Below are 21,465 nucleotides of genomic sequence, written 5' to 3'. Positions count from 1 at the left end.
GACTACTTTAGTATTTGTTCAGTTTGGAAACCGAGTTGGGTTTTCCCCACTTTCAAACGGCGTTTATCGGGCCATGTGTATATGTTTTTGGCACTGTTAAATCTTTTGTTCATCATTTAATCAGTCATGACTTAGTACAGCTGTGATTGCTTTTTCCTTTCCTGCTCCCGCACTCTCCCAGCCAGCCAGAGGATCATCCAGAATGTAAATTTTATGTCTAGCCTTTCCAATGGAAGAAAATGTGGTAGCCATTCCCTTGTTCATTAAACAGTCTTCATAACTCATTTATAAATGACTATGTATTATGTAATGATAGCCAATATGCTATGGTTTATAGAACCTGCCACCCGGCCTCTTTATTTTCTATTAGCGGAAGCCCTGCAGAACTTCAAGCAGGGATTCCGGGTGGGTGATTACTGGTGTGTATTGCTGTCTCAATGACATGTCTTTACCAAATTACAGGGCATAGATTTGGAGTGATTATTTGAAAAGTAATTTTTGATTCAGTAAGAGGGCTGGGGCTGCTGTTTCATAAAAGGGTTCTGAGATATAATGAAGTTATTTCTGATGTTAAGTGAATGAGATATATGAGCTCATTTCCGGATCACTCACTCCTCCTTCAGAACACACATTCACACACAGGAGTCTCAGCTAACAGGACCAATCCCGCCCCCGCACCTTTTGCTATCCAGTGTTTACGGAGAAGGCTTCTCAGGAAGCAGGTGCGGAACCTCACAAAACCATACTTGGGTTACACTTGCCTCCAGGGTTCTTTAAGAGATGAGCCAGGAGTGAGGAATGAGGGGTGGTGCACGCTTAGGAGGTGAAGGCAGGAAGAGCTGGAGTTCAAGGTCAACCTCAGCTACCTAGCCTGTTCAAGGCCAGCCTGGGCCCAGAAAATGCCAACATCATGCAAGTTTTTATGTCATTTGACACTGAGATGTGTCGTGTACTAAGACATACAGCAGAAGGACCCAAAGTGTCAGGGAATGCTCCAGTTCCTAAGCCCTTGCCCACCTCTCTACTGCAGAGATGGGGGCTGAGTCTGATCTAGTCTAGAAATGAGAAGTAGGGACCAGGGAAGAAAAGAGCGCCCTTTTATAGGTAAGTAGATGGTCATTTTCTCTGTTGCCACAGTAGTTCTCGGGTGGGTGGGAAGAGAGGCACTGCTCTGGCATTTCAGCGTGGGGGAGTGTTCTCTGAGCAGGACATGACAGCCGACCTCTCCTCTGTCCTCTACCTAAGGACCTCAGCAGCACAGACCTCATCCGGCCACGCATCAGCCTCGTGTGCCAGATTGTCCGGGTGGGCCGCATGGAGCTGAAGGAGGGCAAAAAGCACACCTGTGGGCTCCGGAGACCTTTCGGAGTAGCAGGTATGATGAAAGCCAGAGCCCAAGGAAAGCGGTACAGTGTCTGGGGACCCCGTTCTTTGCAATCTCTAAAAGACCTAATGGGAAACTATCCCCTGATCCCATTTGGGGCATATTCCCCAAAGAACTAAAGAGCAAGGTCTCAGAGATACATATGTGCACTCATCTGCACAGTGGGATTATTCACAAGGGCTGAAGGAGACCAGTTCACTCAAGTGTGCATTACTACATGAGTAGATAAAGGAATTTTTATTCAGCCTTAAAAGGGATGGAAATTCTGCCTCAGGCCACTGTATGACTGAACCTTGAGAACATTAAGCTAAGTAAAATAAGCCATGCACAGAAAAAGCCAACTGCTATGTGATTCATTGATATGAGGAGTCAGAGAGTCAGCTGACGGCTGAATGGGATTGTCAGGGCTGGAAGAAGAGGGGGAATTGCTTACTGAGGATAGGGTTCACTTTGGGAACATAGAGCTCTGGCTGTGGATGATGGTGATTGTTACACAAGGGGAGTGTACTTGCTTCCACTGAACTGTACACTTACAGGTGACTAAGGTGGTAATTTCTGTGCTATATATATTTTACTGCAATTATAGCAATGAAAAGAGATAGAGAAAAGAAGGTAAATGGCCGCTGGAGAGCAGACACATGCCAGGAGGGCCCTCTAAACACTGGAAGCCGTAGATCACATTGTCATGGTTAGTCTCGGGCACACAATATTTATGCCCTAGCATGACCGGTTCTCTTTCCTTGAGTCTTGTGTCCCTGAGTCTTTTAGCTACTGATGTTGCTGCTGTTTCTCCTTTGTGCCCAGCACCATGTCTCACCCACAGCAGAACTACATGCAAGCAGGCACACTGCTGCTGAGCTGTGATCCACGGCAAAACCTCTTGCCTGCTTAGGAGACTCCTTCCCAAAGGTGACTTTGTGTCCCTGAATGCCTTCAGAGAAGGTCCATATTGGCCTAAGCCAATCCTCAGGACCTCCCAAGCAGCCCTATACCTTTGGAGTCTCTCCTAAGTTTCAAGAAAGATATTCTGTCTTTTATTGACATTTGGATCAGTAGTGCTTCTGGAAAGTCACCAGTAAAATGTCAGAAATTTGCTCCTGGACCAGGGCCAGATAGTCCATGTTCTTCACTAAACCTTATGGCTTCTGTGGCTAAGGAGGTGGCCTTTCTGTCCCCTGAGTGGCACACTATCTATGTACCATGTCTTCTGAATTGTTCCCGTCATACCTGCTGCTCAGGGAAGCAGCGTTGCTTTTTTGAGACACAGTCTCATTCTGTAGCCCAGGCTGGCCTGCACCTTACAAAGATGCTCCTGTCTCGGCTTTCCCAGTGCAGAGATTATAGGTTTGTGCCACCCTGCCTTGCTTGGCATTGCTACTTTATCAGGAATTAAAGTGGAGTCTCAAAAGATACAAGGAATCCAACTCTCTTTAGCCGTCCACATGGCGGAGTAAATGTATCTCTCTGTCTACCATAGATGTATTTGAGGTCGTGCTATTCATAATAGGCCAAGGAAACTGAAACATTATGCCGGAGGCTTTAGTCTGCTCTTCTGTGGTAATCTGTGTGTGTGTGTGTGCATGGGAGTCAGGGAGAGAGTGTGTTTCTGGATATTGCACGCATTATTGTATTTCTCAGTACGAACTTCTCTCGTCAACAGACAGGCCGTCTGATAATATATGTTCTATGGCCGGGCTGTAATTTATTAACCAAAGTTTCGCCTCTTACCAGGGAGCTGCCTCCTGTCAGCCAGCAGCTTTGCACCTTGCTCATTAATCCTCCCAATAGCTGGGCATAGTGGTTATGTGATTTGGCTTTGCGGTCACTATTAATGCGTACCCTGGCTTTGCTGAGGACTTAAACTAACTGTGGGGGTGTGGCCCAGTGGTGCCTTGCTTCCCTGGCATCTGCAAGTCCTTAAATTCAATCCCACCACTCTAAAACAAAACAAAAACAAACAGACACACACCTAAAAAACAGAACAAATGAACATAACCAACAACAAAATCAAAACGTGTGACCAAGGGCAAGTTAATTCTTCCCATGCCTAGGTGGGGCTCCTCACCTCTGTATAAGTGAGATAAGGAATGCAGCAGGCTTACCTGGAGGCTTTAGTGAAGTTCTCTCCTGGGTCAGGGCTGAGGGGAACCAATGACTGAAGGTTTGTTTTGTGAGATGCTTAAGGCTTGTGTAGAAACCAAGAGTGTATCAAATCAATGATGCAGGTGGCCAGTTCATCTTGAATTTATCTCTAGACTTTGAATTCTTCTAACAGGTCTGCTAGAAACATGTGTTCTCTACGGCTTTCACTGAAGACTTAATAAGAAAAATCAGGCTTAAGGCTTTCAGGAACTTAGTCTCAGGAACTTTCAGTTCAGTCTTGCAGAGTTTTGTAGGTGTGTCCTACAGGGTTAGATATACAAAGTCTGAGCCTTTCATGACATTTCACACCTGCTGGGTGTGGCACTTTAGGTAATTGTTATGGCTTGGTCCCCAGTTCCTTTCTTCTTCTGGTGCTCTGTGTTTGCGATACCATTCTTTTCTGTACAGCTCAGTGAGGCATGGAACCATTAGTGTCTCTAATGACCTTTATCTCTCTCCTAGTGATGGACATTACTGATATCATACATGGGAAGGTGGACGATGAAGAGAAGCAGCACTTTATTCCCTTTCAGCAGTGAGTATCTGGCGTTGATCCCAGGTGATTCCAGGTCTAGGTTAGCCATCTGAATGGGGGCATGAATGCAGAACCAGGTGGGAGGAGCCTTTTTGTTACTGGAGACTTAAGTAAAGGCTTCTCAGCTCGGGCCTCTGCAGAATGCTTTGTTCAGGGGGCTTCATGTTGGATTCAGAAGAGGGTGATTGAACATTCCCTAGCTCAGTGAAAGAACTGGAAGAATAGAAAATAAAGGGCATGTATATCTGCCCTGGAATCCAGAGAATGACGTCATTTGATTGTCAAAGATGCTTTGTGTCTGAGTAGCTGTCTTTTGTTGTGTTGCACAGGTTTGGCTAAGAATCACATGACTTCTCAGACTGGATGATGTATAGGAGCTGTCAGGACAATCTTGTTAGACTCACCATTTGCTTTAGTAGGTGTGACTGCATCCGACAAGCCTCTGAGTATTGAATGGCACTGGTCCAGGGACCACATGTACAGTAGGGAGGGGTTAGGCAGGAAGAGTGTGAAAGGCGGTTAGGGTTCCTGCAAGGAACTGGGGGAGGCAGTCTGGTAGTGCAGGGCAGGGTCAGCTCAGAACTTGACTCAGGGCTCCATCTTAAGCCTCTTTGCAGGGTTCTAAGTTAATAGTGCTGAAGCATGTGTGAGTAGATTTTCTTGTTTCCAGAGGCTGCTACTAATTACTTTTAAAATATACAATTAATAGTCTTCACCTTACTTACCAGCTTCAAGAGCATGGAGGACTCAGTATTTCCCATAGTTCGCTGTGGATCTTGATTATCCAATAACTTTGGTATCACGAACTATTGCCTCTTACCCACATGCGTACATACTCAGGTACAAACAGGCATGTGTTGCTTAATGAGGGAACTTAATGAGAAGTTCATCTTTAGACAATTTGTGTCAACGTGACGGAGTATTAAGTAAGGTAAGGTAGCTACAATGTCACATAGTAACAGAGTCTTATGGAACCACCATCAAGTATGTAGCTTTTCAAGAGTATAAAGTAAGGTAAGGTAGCTACAATGTCACATAGTAACAGAGTCTTATGGAACCACCATCAAGTATGTAGCTTTTCAAAGGTGACTGAAATGTGATATTTGGCAGAGTACATGTGTGTTATCTGACATATGTAAATATGCTTAGACAGGTATATTAGATAAATAGATTTAATTTATCACCAATAAATGATATTGAATTTATAAATAAATTATAAATTAAATCTAATATAGTAAGCAGATAAAATGCATTAAATAAATATAAATATATAAAACGGTGTTGGGGGACACAGGGCATACCTATAATCCCAATAATTTAGAAGGTTGAGGCAGGAGGATTATGAATGTGAAGCTAGCCTGCGAAGCATAGTGAGACCTTATCTAAAAAAAGTAAACATTTTATATAGAGATAGACAAATATCATAAATGTGACGTGTACATATATAAAACTTTCAGATCCATGAATATTACTACTCTTTCATATAGAAACATATCAACATATTCAGATTCTCATTCACAGACAAAAAAATCTGTGTGAAAAATTCCCTTATTTATATTCACCTTTATGGACTTCTTTATTCAGTATTATGCGTCCCTGCCCAACTTCTGAATCTCCGTCCATGTGGTAGCTGTGAACGCTGAGGTGGTCCCACTGTGAAATATCACGTGCTTTTATTAAAGACCCCAAGGAGCCCAGCCCTAATTTGATTACCGCCCTGTGCAGCAAGCAGCCACTGTATAATGGTGCTCATGTTCCCTGTTGCAACCCAGGCCTGTCTCCTACTTTCCTAAGCTGCAGTGGCTTATGGTGAATGGGGTTCATATGTGAATTCTGCTAATACACCTGGGGTAGCCATTCAAAGAAAACAGCCCCCCATTTCCAGCTCATGTTGCATTATATTTTATTATTTACACCAAGAAGGCTGTCTGGTAGGCAGAGAAAGCTACACACAATTGCATGGCAACAGGATGATAATGCAGTTGCCAGGGACAACTTCAAGAGAACCAGAGTGGGGGGGTGATGTATTTGGTCCTTTGACCTCCCCATCTGTGGACCTCACCTGATGTGCACATTCCACAGGATCTCATTTGCTGGGTGACCATCACAATCCTAGAGTTAATATCACTTTGAGCGGGGAAACCCTTTTCCAGTGTCCTGCACCCCTGCTGTGTCCATGTATCAGATGGCCATTGTGATGCAGGCCTCAGAGGGAAATAGCATCCTGCAGAGTCTAAGGTCAGGTAGAGCTAGACCCAGGAGCCAGGTTTCCTGTCCCGTGGCTTTCCCTTCAGTCCCATGCCAGCAGCCAAATCTAAGAGTCTGAGCATTGCCTCTGACTTTAACTGTTTAACTTGTCCTTCTTGAGCACTGACTCAAATGAACTTCGGCTGTTTCAACACTTGGCCTTCGCCACCCACCTGCACCTTCTTCTTTGCTTCCAGTCATTTCCAAGGCTTCAGGAAGAGAAGGTGGGGAGATAGAGCTAGAGGAGCAGGCAGTTTGCTGTGAGACTGTGTCTCCTAGGAATATAAGAAGTTGCACCCCTAAAACCTTACCAATATGACTGCCCTAATGTGCCCTGAACAAGGAAGACACCAATGGACACATGCCAAAATGAATGAGGAAAAGCCCCAAGGCAGCTGAGGAAAACTGGGGCCAGAGAGGTGGTCTTTCCCAGGGAGGAACATACCGATTGGTTTTTCCAGTGCCCAATGTCAGCCTTGAAAACATACGCAGATAGCATTATGTGAACTGAACAGGTTTTATTTAGGAATATACCTGTATATACATATGTGAATGCAATAACTATTAGTGAAAAAAGAGGCCATAAATTAGAGCAGAGATAGGTATATTGAAGGATTTGGAGGAAGAAAATAAAAGAGAGACATGTTGTAACTATACTTAATTATATTATAATCTCAATATGCATATGATACACATATGCATGCATGCTTGTGTGCATACGCATACACACACAGAAAACAGAAGAAGGAAGGGAAGGAAGTGTGCCAGGGACAAAATTGCAATAGTTTATGTGGTTGACGTTATTTTCTGTTTTATTTCTCAGTCCTTATAATGTAGGATTGGGCAACACTGCTTGCCATGCAACAGAATACATGTGCGAGTGAGCCAAGCAGAGGAGATTGACTTACAGACGGAGCAGAAAGCAAACAGGGCATTAGTCATGGCAGAGTTACTTTGCTTTTAAGGCAAGGGCAGAGGACAGAAGGGTAGCTAACTGGTGGGTCAGCATTGGGGCCCTTTTGTAGGTACCTTCTCTGAGGAACTTAGCGCACTTGCTGGAAACAGTCTCTTTGGGGGAGCTGGGCGATTGTCTCTCCACGCTCAGGCCTTGGAAGGTAGATAATCCACTTGACCTCAGTCTTCGCTACATTCGCGCCATGATGAGTGACTCCATGTTGACGGTAGCCTGGTCTTCTGGGGGCCCCTGCAGGAATTTAATCCAAAGCAACCACTTGCTGTCATTTGTCATTGGCATCAGAACCCTCTGGTGAGGTTTTGTGTTTGTGTTTCTGTATCGTTCTCGCAAGACCTCTGTGGTCTCAGGTCATGCTTTAGAGACTATCTCTGTTTCTGGCTTTCTCCTTACCTCTCCTGTCTTTCCCAGAATTGCCATGGAAACCTACATCCGCCAGAGACAGCTTATCATGTCACCCTTGATAACCTCACACGTGATTGGAGAGAACGAGCCACTCACTTCGGTTTTAAATAAAGTGATAGCGGCAAAGGAAGTGAATCACAAAGGACAAGGTACGTGGCCTGCCCAGAGAGAGGAGACTTTGGCTAGGGTGGAAGAAAACATCCAGAGCAAGGTCCCTGCACTGCCCTTTTACCAGCTCTCTGACACCGAAGAGCCTTCCCTGGACACCACCGTCCTCAGGCATCTCCTGCTGAAGATCCTCAGTCATTCCCCCTCCCTAATGGAATCAAACTTGAATGTGGAAGGTTCTGTGGAACAGACTTCCCTCCCGCCCTCTGCCCTCTGTTCCTAGTCTTAACTTGAAGTAAATGTGCCAACAAACTGTGACTCAGGAATGAATATGCACTGTGCCCTCAATAAGCGTATTCCTTCATACGTTTTCTGAAAGAAGGAGATGGAAGCAACCCAAATGAATATCCATTAATAAGAACTTAGAGGCTACCTTGCAGAGCGTTTAGATTTTCTCTGGAGTCTCCATGTACCTGTCTTTTGATGGCTTTGGCTAAGAGAAGTTCTTGTGGAAATGTTTCAAATCCAAATAGTAAGGAAAAATAGTTAAAACATCAGAATTCAAATGCCAAGATGGCAACCAGGTGTGGAAAAACTTTCAAGACCGTGTCCGCTCTTCACTGCCCTGTAACTGCTCTTTAACAGGAGGACAATCAAGAAAACACACTGTTACAGTTGTTCAAGTAGAAAGAAATAAGAGCAATAAATAAATCTGAAAGTAATTAGAGTTTTCCCTTTTTAGGATGTTTCTTTGTGTCTGCTTGTTTACATATGTGTGGGCACACAGGTAGGAGTGTACATGCATGTATGTGTTTGAATGTGGAAGTCTGAGTCTTACTGTTTCAGTTTGTCTAGTTAGCTAATGTAATCTGGAAATCCCCTGTCTCTGCCGTTTGGACACTGGAATTATAGGTGGGCTGTCGAACCTACCAGTGATTCGTATGGGTGTTGGGAGTCTAAACTTAACTCTTCAGGCTCGCAAAGGAAGAACTCTACTCTCTTTAGAGTTTTTCATTTAAGAATATAATTTTAATTAGAGAAGAACATCTTTATACTAATACTGTTTACATAGGATTTCCTTTTTGAAACAAAACAGAAAACAATGCCATTCCTTTCTTGCTTCTGAACAGAACAAGCCCTTTTCAGTTGTCTCTTTATTTATCACAAGTATCTGTGTGTGTGTGTGTGTGTGTGTGTGCGTGTGTGTGTGTGGTTGTATACCATTCTAATGTTTAAAATGCTCCAAACCAAATTTATAACAGATTTAATTTAAATATTTTCATTGAGTTTTGTTTCTCTTTGATAACCAGGCAACACTTCATTCCACAAAGCAGGATTAGTTTTCTGACAGGTTAAGCAGGAGAGTGTGGGTTTTATAGAAAGAGAAGGGAGGAGACAAGGAGAGAGAGAGGGAGGGAGTCAGGGGAGAGAAGGAGAAAAAAAGGAAAAGGCAGTTGTTTGGGGGCAATCAGATTATTTTTAATCTAAGGAGTGAAACAAAGGGGGCTTGGCAGGGGCTGTTTAGGACATCTGCTTATTATCTTTCTCTCCTGATTTCTCAGAAGGCCAGATAACAATTTACTTTTCCTTTAAAGCCGTAGAACTTGACCACCAATGACTCCATTTTAACATCTAGCCCCATGGGTTAGGGTTGGGCACCTAACAAGTATCTTCTGTCTTGTCAGCACTGTAAATTGAAGCCACCTGCCATGGTGAATTGACATTCTGTATTGATGCTTCCTTAATGTTTGGGAAACACTGTTTGGGAACTCCCAGAAGTAGGACTTCTGGGTTAGTGGTGGGTACCAGCTTCAGCCCAGATGAGGCCCAGGCATTGCCTGTGCTGGTCCTCAGAGTGTTTATCCTGCGTGCCCTGCCCTGTGGCAAGTAGACTCTGGTCTCCAAGTATTTAGACAAGCACCTTGAGTCTGTATTGTTTAACAGCTCCATGAGTGTCCTGGACCCCCATCTCAGATTTTATAAGGAAGATAATTATTCTTCTGTTCTCTTTGAGACACATTTTCTAGTTTTTTGGTATGATAAAACGTCCACAGACTTCTGCTTTTCTGTGATTTGTGTATTCATGTCATATTTCCTTTTTTCTCTCTTTTTTTTGTTTTTGTTTGTTTGTTTTGGGTTTTTTTATTTTGGTTTTGTTTTTGTTTTCAAGACAGGGCTTCTCTGTAGTCTTGGAACTAGCTCTTGTAGACCAGGCTGGCCTCTAACTCACAGAGATCCACTTGCTTCTGCCTTCCAAGTGCTGGGATTAAAGACATGCGCCACCACTGCCTGGCATGTCACATTTCTTTGTGAGGATCTTTGTCACTGATATCATTTTATAGCTTTTAACATTTTTTTGTATATCAAAACTTTCAGTTTATATGTGGTTAATTATTTTGCTTTTAGAATTTGTTTCTTTGGCTTTAATAAGGGATTATTCCTGGGCTGGAGCCATGGCTCAGGAGTTCAAAGCACTTCCTGTTCTTGGAGAGGACCTGGGTTCCGTTCCCCACACCCCCATGGTAGCTCACACCATCTGTAACTCCAGGTCTCTCTTTGGGCACCAGGCATGCATGTGGTACAAGACACACATACGGGCAAAAACACTCATACACATAAAATAAAAACAAATAAATCCTTTTTTTTAAAGGTTAATTTTCAAATATTTAACAGCTATTTATTCCCGTTTATGTCTGTATGGGTGTTTGAGTATCTGCCACATGTACGGGTGCCCACAGAGACCAGAAGAAGATACCAGATTCCCTGGGAGTGACGAAGAGTTGTGAGCTACCCAACATTGGTGCTGGGATTCAAATTCGGGTCCCCGAAAGAGCAGCCAGTTTCCTTAATCATCGCAGCATCTCTCTAGGCCCCGAAACTCATTTCTTTACTCGTGGTTTTTCCCACCTCTGCCGTCACTTCTTAAGATGCCACATGTTGTGTGTGTAATCCCACAGTTTCTGCTCATGTCTGTATCCTTTTTACCATGACGGATGCATGCTTTTTGGCTTGGAACAAACGTACTTTGGTATCAGCTAGGATAATCCTTACTCCTTGTTCTCCTCTGAAGTCAGTTGTCTCTGCTGACTTCTCAAGTCCGCTAGTGAGTTTGAAGGACGTGTCATTGAAATGACGTCACCCTGGGAGGGTTTATGTTTATCATGAGGTATCTGGTTGGTCTCACACAAGCTTCTATGTGTGTGTTGCAAAGATCATACAGAGAACCGGAAGCTCATCTTTTTTTTTTTCCTTACAGGTCTTTGGGTATCCTTAAAGTTACTTCCAGGTGATCTCACACAGGTTCAGAAGAACTTTTCACACCTGGTGGACAGATGCACAGCCATCGCTCGGAAAATGGGCTTTCCAGAAATAATCCTGCCAGGTACACGTTTCTCTTGAGTCCTGTTTTATATTTCTTTTTCATGTCAGAAAGAAGGACTACCTCTGTTCAGACAGTTGAGGTGACCTGGGTCCCTAAGAGGACATCATTTAGGGTCAATGGCGTCAAGAAGCTGGTGACAGGGAGTTGCAGCATCCTAAAAGACTTTTCAAGGGGCAGGATCACGAAAACACCATTAAGTATCACCCAGCATTCTCAGCTCACTCTTTCCCATCTGTTCTGCACACCTGCTTCCCCAACTTGACTTTTCACTCCGAAAGCAAGCTGGCGATCCAGGGTCTGCAGTCCAGGAGATTAAGTTGCTACTTCACTGACAAGTGCTTTTCCCCCTCATGTCATCGTCTGTGCTGGGCCCCAGTGCTCAGCTCCGTCTCTGTGAGATGCTCTGCTGTGCTCCCGTAAGCTCTAACTGTGCTCTGCTCGCCCATTCGCCCAACGATGTCCCCATTCGTGCTCTGGTCCCAGCTTTTCGCCAAATGTTAGTGACCTGCAGTTGTAGTCTCCTGAGTCCGCCAACTTCACACATTAATTCTTTAGTATCGACAGTAGTCGAAGGGACTTGTACTCTGAGGAACTGGATTAATAATCCTATGAGCTGATTTGTAGTAATGAGACTTGTGGACAGCCAGTCATATCACATTTACAAAATTCTAGAAAGCCAACGTGCCGCATACTACATGAGAACAGATCTTTTGAGAGTAACTGGGGTCCTTTTTCACCTTTAGGAAGTTAAAGGGAGCAGTAGCTTGTTAAACACACATTGCCTGAGTGTGAAGGGTGTTTTAATGAACACTCATAGCAAGAAGAGTAAGGATTTCTGCAAAAGGGAGGCGGTTGTGTCTTTCTTCATAAAATGACATCCATTATTCATCCATTGCAAACCTGTTTTCACCCAACTATAAACTCACCAGCATTTGTGGGAGATGTTTCGCTTTTTTTACTGTTTAGCTTTGTTCTTGAGACATGTTCTCAGAGGGAGCCCAGGATGACTTGGACTTGAATCCATCTTCCTGCCTCCGTCTCTGGTTGTTAGAACTATAGTCATGCACGGCTACAGCCAGCTGTCTTACTGCTCAAACAATGAGCTGTCGACAGTATTCTCTTGAAAAGACGGCTTTACTGTTAGGCAAGACAGGAATCTGAAGCTAGAGAAATGTATTTTTTTGACACGTTGACTTTATCTTGGAAACATTGAAATACATTTTTATCAGCAGCATTGACTCAGAATGCCAGGGCTATAATAGGCTTTAAAACTCCATCTTGGGCAATGGTTTCCACGCTACTCTGTGGATCAGCTCAAGATCCCCTGAGGAACTCTACAGGACGAAGTGCGTGGGTTCAAGATGTCACTCAGTGGAACACTTGCTTAGCATAGATGAGCCCTGGGTTTTCTTCCTTACAGTTAAGAAGAAAAATAGGAAGGAAGGAAAGAAGGAAGGAAAGAAGGAAGGAAAGAAAGAGGGAGGGAGAGATTGTGTGTGTGTGTGTGAGAGAGAGAGAGAGAGAAAGAGAGAGAGAGAGAGAGAGAGAGAGAGAGAGAGAGAGAGAGAGAAAGAGAGAGAGAGAAAGGCAGGCAGTGGCTAGCTTGATTGAGTGGTGCCTGCCTGCCTGCCTGTAATCTGACCACTGTGGACACTGTGGAGGGTGAGTCAGGAGGATCATGAGTTAGAGGTCAGCCTGAGCTGCCCCTGATGATTGGTCATTCCCTCCTCTGAACATTGCCTTCTCTTCCCACCAGGGACACCAGAGTTCCCTTTATCCATTCCACTGGGACCTTTTCCAGGCACCTTCTGTTTTCCTTAGTCATTCTTCAGTGTCTGGTCCTTAAACCCTACTTTAGTTACCAAGGGCCGTCTTAACAAACACCACAGAAAAGGGCCCATGACAGTGGGGATTTACTCTTTACCTTTCTGGAGGCTGTGTGTCCAAGGCCAAGGCATTTGCCTGGATTCCCTAGGCTTGCAGACAGCTATCTCTCTCAATGACTGTGCTCTCATTTCCTTTTATAAGGGCATCAGTCAGATTAGAAAATGACCCAATTTCGCTTTAGTTACCTTTTGAGTAAATGTCCTGTCTCCAAATACAGGCATTCTGAAGGGCTTGGACTTCAACAAATGAATGGAAGAAAGTCCAGTTCAACCCTTAATAGGTTAGCTTTCTCTGTCAACCCTATTCTGTCCCTGGGTGAGGGGACACTCTTTTGACATATATCTGTCGATTGTCTTTTGTCCCCATCTTTAGCACCAAGTCCTTTGGACTTCAGACCATCTGGCCATCTGTTTCCTCCATCACGACCCTGGCTTACTCTTTCCACCCCCAATTTGCTCACGCTCTTCTTTCCTTTTAACAGATTACTGCTTTCACAGTGGGATTGCCTGTCCCCATGAGTGTACTGCTAGTGTTCCTGGGTTGTATTTTTCAGAAACCATGCCCACATTCAGCTACCTGCAGAAACAAGGGGCCTGAAAGACACTATTAAAAATCTGCTGGACAGCCTAGCAACCTATACTATGTGCATATTATTAGACATGTCTTCCTAAATGTGACAAGGAATTACTATTGAAAAGAATTGGGTCTCTGAGGTGGCTCAATGGATAAAACTCTTGCTACACAACCCTGATGACTTGTAGAATCCATGTAAAAAGCCAGGTGTGGGGGCTCATATCTGTTATTCCAGCCTTAATAGGTTTCCTTCAGTAAGACGGGAGACGGGAGAATTGCCTGGAAGCTTGCGAGGGCAGGGCAGCAGTTGAAGTAACAATAGAGACACTGCCTCGAAAAGAACATGGAATGGGGAAACTGACTCCAGAGAAGTTGTCTGCTGACCCCCACACTCACGCTGTGGCAGGCACATGTATATTTATGTGTGTGTACACTAATAAAAAAACTTAATCTTTTTAAAGCATGTATGTCAAAGACATCTGGATGCTTAGTAAAGGTGGAACGAGAGAGCAGAAAAAGACTTCCGTGGAATGAATAGGTCGTCACCACCAGACCATTTCCTGTTTAGTTTATCTTCTGCGAGTTGTATCGTGTGACTTTGGAGAGAGTTGTCAGCAGCACTCACCAGAGGCTTGTCATGTTGCAGGGGATGTTCGAAATGATATTTACGTCACCCTGATCCACGGGGAGTTTGACAAGGGAAAAAAGAAGACACCTAAGAACGTGGAGGTCACCATGTCTGTGTTTGATGAAGACGGCAGCCTTTTGGAGGTACGCAGAGTCCCCCACAAATGTCACCGCCGTCACACTTGCTCTCTAGTGGCAACAGGCTCCCGTTCAGACTTCTGTCAGTGCTCCTCATCTTGGGGTTTAGCTCTTCTTTTCTGAGGTTTTGTTCTTTGGGTTTTGTTGTTGTTGTTTTGTTTTGTTTTTGTTTTTGTTGTTTTCGAGACAGGGTTTCTCTGTAGCTTTGGAGCCTGTCCTGGAACTAGCTCTTGTAGACCAGGCTGGTCTCAAACTCACAAAGATCCGCCTGCCTCTGCCTCCCGAGTTCTGGGATTAAAGGCGTGTGCCACCACTGCCTGGCTTTGTTTGTTTTTTAAGGAAGGGACTTGCTAGATAGCTGGGGCTGCCTCAAACTTGTGGTCCTTTTGCCTCTGCCTCCTGTGTGCTGGGATTATAGGCACGCGCCAGCACGCTCAATGTTTTTTCATAAGGAAAATACATAAAACCTGACAAAGTTGTGATTTTTCATGGACAGTTTTACACCTGGAGCCATTTAGGTTTATTTTGATACTTCCCCCGTGCAGAGATATTACAGGCCACTTAGCTTTAAGTTGTCCGGTTCTTTGACATTTTCAAGCTTGAGCAGAGTGGCAAAAGTGTCCCAAATGTCTTGAAAGGCACACTGCCATTACCTGGGCCAGTCGCGCCAACAGTCACCTACATGAAGGAGCATTGTGAAGTTAAAGGCAGGCACCCTTGGGTGTAGGTCAGCTATTGGTGATTTCCAGTGTTGGGCGTTAGAAACCTACACCCAAGTGAAGTTCTTTTGTAGGGAAATGCAGACATTAGAGGCAGAGTCAGAAGGGGAGCCGGGTATGCTGACTCAGTCAAAAGTTCCTCGGACTCTGGCTGCTTTCCGGCCATATAAGCAAGGACATCTTAACTCTGAAGTCACGGTGGCCACAGGAGGCCTCTGTCGCCCCCCACCTAATTGCTTTGGGATCTACAAGTCAAAGTCTAGGCTCCTGAAACCTAGATGTCCTGGAATGATGCTCCCCAAGTATTCAGTCCTTGTGTATAATTCAGCCGTTATGTTTCTTTAGAAGCAGGAAACTCGATGTTCAGTAAAAAACACTGCAGTTCATAGCATGCAGTGCTTGGGGCTGAGGGGATCGAGGCGCGTTTGGTGGTGTGGTGTGATGTAATGCACGCCGGGTACAAAGTGCACCTGCTGCGTGTTCAGAATCAAGGCTTCCAGTGCAAGGAGGATGAGCGCTGTCAGGCTCTCCTCAGGTCCACTACACCTCCGCTTTTGAGTTGTGGTTTGGCTGTTAGATATTCAGAAACATGTTTCTCTATCCGTGTTTTTCTTCACCTAGTATCTTCTAATTGTGTCTTTCCAACCAAAGAAAGCCATTCATCCCGGTGCTGGCTACGAAGGCGTCTCGGAGTACAAGTCGGTGGTGTATTACCAAGTCAAGCAGCCTTGTTGGTACGAGACTGTCAAGGTGAGAACTCTGTTTCTAGCACCTTCCACTGTTGACCCTTGTCTAGATTCCTGTCTTAAATCCCAAATTTTTCTTACCGTATCTGGATGTTTTAAATAAGCTGTAGTAAGAGATGAATGTGATGGGCTGGGATGGTGGTGGCGGGGATATGATCAAAATACATTATATGAAATCCTCAAGGAACTCACCTTTTATTTTTTTATTTTTATTTTTTATTTTTGGATTTTCGAGACAGGGTTTCTCTGTAGCTTTGGTGCCTGTCCTGGAACTAGCTCTTGTAGACCAGGCTGGCCTCTAACTCGCAGAGATCCGCCTGCCTCTGCCTCCCGAGTGCTGGGATTTAGGGTGTGCTCCACTACTGCCCGGCGGAACTCCTTTTTTAAAAAGCTAACTTGGCAGTTAAGAGTTCTTTCGAATATCTATTTTTAAGAAACCCACCATTCTGAAAGCATATTTTCATTCATAAATATATAGAGAATGGTCGTAGGAAGGTGGCGGACTGCCAAGATGCTGTAGACAAGCAAAGATGTTCGCCCTCTTCCATCAGCTTCCTGTGTTGTTCTTGCTGGCCCCTGCCCACATGTTCAGGGCCTCTTCACTGTTAGGAAGGGTTTCGTGAATTGCAAGGTGCTTTCAGATCCTGCATCTCCTTGTAGGCTCCCAGTAGCCTTAAAACTAGACAGGAGAGTAGGATCTTGCCGTGACTTCTTCCCCAGAAGGTGGTAGCCCCAGGGAAGTGACTCCTGAGGTCTCTCAACACCTTGGGGTCAACTTAAAACAGGTCAGTCTGAATGTGGGGCTGCAGCAGCATCTATTGTGAGGTTGACAAGGTTCTATAAGGGTCTAAGCAGAAAGTCCACAGACAGAAACATTGTCTTCATATCTCAGGAAGCAGTTATTTTTCACATTCTTCTATAGTCTGTATTTTTTTATGATGCTGTTCATATGAATTTATATTGTGATTTTTTTTTTTTTAGTTCTCACTCTGTAATTCTGACTGTTGACAGAGGTTTCTGTCCTGCCCAGTCCTGCAGCCATTCAGTCCTAAAGAAACACATAGAGGCCTACGTTAATTATAAACTGGTTGGCCTAGTAGCTCAGGCTTTTTTATTAACCAATTCTTACATCTTACATTAACCCATAATTCTCGTCTGTGTTAGCCACGTGGCTTGGTACCTTTTATCAATAAGGTAGTCTTATCTTGCTTCCTCTGCATCTGGATGATGACTGCAGACTAAACCTTTTTTCTTCCCAAAATTCTCCTGTCCTGATCGCCCTGCCTATACTTTCTGTCTGGCTACTGACCAATCAGCATTTTATTAAACCAGTAGAAGTGACAAATCTTTACAGGGTACAAGACCATTGTCCCACAGCATCTGGCTATCCTAGAAACTGCCAAAAAGTCCAGGCTTGCCTTGAACTTAGATCCACCTGCTGAGACTAAAGGCACATGTCACCACTCCTGGGCATATTGTGTTTTTTAAAGCTACTCATCTCAGGCTTTGTAAACTCCTCTGGGTTTTAGCCGTGAATAATGTTACACTGTCTTCTGTAACTTACTGTACTACTCTCTATTACAGAAAACTTCTCCAACCTGGTATTTTATCTTCCCTTCTCTTATAGATACTGGTCACCACTGTATCTGAATGGGACCTCCAGTTGGAAAGGTCCTATGTAGACCTCAAAATCCAGGTCTTGTTCCTCTGAATGCCAGGCACATAATGTGTCTACACTCCAAAACTATGATAAACAGCAGAATGGTCTCCCTCTGAGATTCTTTCTGCCTCAGAATGGCTCTAAGAATGAAGCCTGGGTTCTCTGAAGGAACTTGTGCTGAGATAAGATACAAAAGCCAAACCTAAGTCCCTTTTTCTCAGAATACTTAAGAGGAAGGATTTGTATATGGTCACCTGGAGCAAATGGCAAAGACTTCAAGCAGTAGACAGGCTAATTATCCCGATTGGAACAGGGCAGAATGTATGCAGAGACCTCATGCTGTACCCCGTCTGTGTGTATGGTCCTGCGTCAGAAACATGCCTCACAGTTGAGAGGACCTGACCCCAAGTCAGCTGTGACTTCTGACTCCTCCCCTTCCTGCAGGTCTTCATTGCCATCGAGGAGGTCACACGCTGCCACATCAGGTTCACCTTCCGACACAGATCATCTCAAGAATGTAAGTTAGGAGGGCTGTGGCCGTGCGTTCCCATTTCACCATAGACTGTTTCGTGACATGCTTTGTGAGTTTGAAAAGAATTTGAAAAAGTGAAAAAAATTGGCCGTTTGAGATCAGGATTCATAAGGTATCAGGAAAATAGAATAGTGTATTGTTTTTTTCCGAGTGTTTGGGATTGAATCCACAGCCCTGTGAGTGACAGCCTTGCACCTTGAAGCTGCATCCCTAGCCCTATACTTTTGTAGCTGCTTATTTTTGAGACAGGGTCTCAATATGTAGCCCAGGGTGGCTCCCAGCTTGCATTCTTCTTGCCCCAGTTTCCCAAGCAGCTGGAGTTAGGAGTACGAGTCACCAAATTCCAGCTTCATTAAAGGAGTTAAGGCAGGGGAATGACCATAAATGAACCTGATTTGAGAGTTCTCCCTCCTACTGTGTGGAGAAAGTGTTGTATAGCAAAGGCGTGGAGATAGGAGGAAGGATTTATGGAGGTAAACAGGTAGGTAAGTGTGTCTTGGCCTTGGGTAGGAACAGGGCGTGGAGAGAGAAAGGGACCAAACTACATAGATATGTTGGGCATGGCTTTGATTGACAGGACTGAGATTGGTCAGTGCCACAATTCTGGTTTGGATGATTCAGTAGATGGTGGTCTTATTCATCAGGCAATATAGAAAATAGTCCATATGTGAAATATCAGGCATTCTCAGTTTGGGACCAGCTGTGACACAGACAAGCTTGCTGCTGGCCTATGTTTATTATCCTGTAGTTCAACGTCACACCCCAGAGCGAATGTGAAATTAACTGCACAGCCGTCTCCTCTTGGTGTCCATCCCGATGGCTTAGGCATATCCTTCTGTCTTTTCAGCCAGAGATAAATCAGAGCGAGCTTTTGGGGTGGCCTTTGTGAAACTGATGAACACGGACGGCACCACCCTGCGGGATGGGAGGCATGATCTCGTGGTATACAAGGTGATGCTCATAGACCCCGACATCAGGATGGCTCAGTACACACCTCCCTTTGAATGTGGTTTTTCAGGCTTGTTTGGGATTTATATGATTAATTTCAGAAATCTATTGAAAGTTAGTGTGTCCGCCCTCTAAAGTCTAGAGGGCCCCTGGTCATAACTTTGTGGTTTTAGCACCTCTCGTGGAAGAGTGAGTTGCATGACTGTTGAGTCTTCCAGGAGCATCTCCCTATAGGGTAGAGGGCGTGCCTTGGTCCTTATTAGTAATGGGTGGGGTCCTGATCCCGTTGTCCGTCATCCACGACATAGACAGTGGAGGGCTGTGCCTGGCTAGAACCTGGCAAGGTGTCATATATGTGGTTTTCATACCACTGTAACCAAGGCCCCATTTCTTTACTGTCTGGGCCCTGCTGCTTTTCCTTGCTCACTATTCTGAGTCCTACACCTACTGAGACTTTAGAGTTTAAAGTGCATACCGGGAGATCTCAGTTCCCCAGCAGTGTTTGGCAGATCGCAGCTGATGCATAGCAGGCAGCTCATCTGAGTTGTGCCTCACCCATGCACATTCTCTTTCCTTAGCATGTCTTTAGTCTCTGAATAGTTTCAGAATCCACAGGGAGCTAGCTACTCCTTTCTCCATTGGCCCAATGATGTATACACATGTCCTTGTATCAGTTCAAGAGGATCAAACCCAACCTATTCTGTAATGCATGTATTCACTTCTGGCAGAGAATGGGTTCTCATCTGTAGTTCATAACTTACTGCATTATTATTCCGTGATAAAGTTATTTCTTCTGCAAATTCTGTAGGAAGAGAGTGTCTAAATTCTAGGGGATTATAAATGTGATTTGGTAAAGTCACACATCTCCTACTAAGAATGGTCACGTTCTTCTTGGGGAGCGTTTTTCTTATTAGTGTATGAGTCATATTGCCCAGTTTCTGCTTTTTCTAACTTGCTTCCTCTACAGGGTGATAACAAGAAAATGGAAGATGCTAAATACTATCTGACCCTGCCTGGGACCAAAGCAGAGATGGAAGAGAAAGAACTCCAGGCATCCAAGAACCCATCCGTCTTCACACCCAGCAAGGACGGCACGAAGGACAGCTTCCAGATTGCCACCCTCATTTGCTCTACAAAGCTCACTCAGAACGGTAGGTGTGGGGACCCCATGGGCGCAGATGGTCCTGATCTGGTCCTCCTAGGCTTCTTGCTGAGACTCCTGGTGCTAGAACATGTGGCTCCAGATCTTCTAAAAGAAGATGCTTAGCAGTTGGATTCTGCCCTCTGCTTCTGTGGTGATGTTCTAGGTGCTGTGTTAGTTACTTCCCTGGGTGCTGGGACAGAATGCTTGGCAGAAGCCATGTGAATAAGGAAAGTGCATTTTGGCTAATCACAGCGTGGATGGGGGGGGGGAACAGAGGGGGACAACAAGGGAGCCCTGAGGCTGCTGGCCACAGTCAGGAAGTAGATAGACCCTGATGAGTGCTATTGCTCTGCTTTTGACTTTCTTTCTACCTTCTATTGAGCCGGGGACCTTAGCCTGTGCAATGATAATGCCCACATTTTCAGTGGGGTTCCCTGCCTCAACTAGCACAATCTAGAAACTCTCTCACAGATATATACTCAGAGGTTTGTCTCCCGGGTAACTCTAGATCCTGTCAAGCTGACAAAATAAGTTGTCATCACAAATTCTTTTGCATATCAGAAAACCTGAGCATATTTGTGAATAGGTGGAATTCAGACATCTCATGGTACCTGCCTTCCAGGCATCCAAAGTAATGCTGGGAGGGTGTTTGTTTTTTGTACTGGATGGCCCAGGAAAAGTCAGTGATGAGAGGCAGATCCGGCAGTAATCAGTCCCTTGCCTAAACGGGGATGGTAGAGAGCAGCTTACTTCTGTCACTTTTTTTTTTTTTTTTTTTTTTGGACCAGGGTCTCACTGTATAGCCTAGACTGGCCTAGAACCAGTAGTGATTCTCCTGTCTCAGCTTCCCAAGTGCTGTGCTTATAAATATGAGCCCCATGCCTCATGGAGTTCCTCTTTCTCCTAGTCTTCCCCCTTCCATGGTTTCAGGAAACCAGGAATTTTCCACAAAATTAGTAGCATTGTTTCAATGAGGTTCTATTTGTTTCTCATAAAATCTCTGGTATCCGTTTTAACCTCTTGTAGTTAACGTGGCATTTGATTTATTCATTGAACCTGTGCCACGTACAAGGAGCCCTGCTGACCAGCAAGCTCTGAATTTACTGCCCAGGGGTCTTCCCTTAGCAGGTCCATATCCCAGCTAGTGTGCACAGGATCAGGCCTGAAAGCAGGAGGCTGATTTGGGTTGGCACAGGAGAGCAGGAGCACTGTCTTAGGAGAGTGTCCTGCAGTGGGAAGGCATCCTGGGGACTCAGATCCTATGCTCTTGAGAAGGACTCGATAGCTGGGTATCGGGTTGATTTTGACTAATCAT

The 21,465-nt window shown here is 44.7% G+C and overlaps 1 protein-coding gene across 3 annotated transcripts in view; it reads left to right on the top strand.

The window, feature by feature from the left end:
• Positions 1-21,465, top strand: part of Dock5 (dedicator of cytokinesis 5) — a 178,946-nt gene that overhangs the window by 96,138 nt on the left and 61,343 nt on the right. For all 3 annotated transcript variants that reach the window (XR_012908002.1, XM_075950267.1, XM_075950268.1), the window contains exons 10-18: positions 1,246-1,375; positions 3,989-4,061; positions 7,693-7,835; positions 11,051-11,176; positions 14,283-14,407; positions 15,772-15,870; positions 17,971-18,043; positions 18,906-19,009; positions 19,974-20,157. Coding sequence is in view for 2 of the 3 variants with exons in the window: in XM_075950267.1 (XP_075806382.1) it covers positions 1,246-1,375; positions 3,989-4,061; positions 7,693-7,835; positions 11,051-11,176; positions 14,283-14,407; positions 15,772-15,870; positions 17,971-18,043; positions 18,906-19,009; positions 19,974-20,157 (1,057 nt within the window). In the remaining variant the exon portion in view is untranslated. The remainder of the gene's footprint in view (positions 1-1,245; positions 1,376-3,988; positions 4,062-7,692; positions 7,836-11,050; positions 11,177-14,282; positions 14,408-15,771; positions 15,871-17,970; positions 18,044-18,905; positions 19,010-19,973; positions 20,158-21,465) is intronic.

This window comes from Microtus pennsylvanicus, chromosome 15 (genome assembly GCF_037038515.1).
Source record: "Microtus pennsylvanicus isolate mMicPen1 chromosome 15, mMicPen1.hap1, whole genome shotgun sequence".
Classification (NCBI taxonomy): domain Eukaryota; kingdom Metazoa; phylum Chordata; class Mammalia; order Rodentia; family Cricetidae; genus Microtus; species Microtus pennsylvanicus.
The sequence above is the reverse complement of the archived record's forward strand: the minus strand, read 5'-3'. Positions and strand labels throughout refer to the sequence as shown.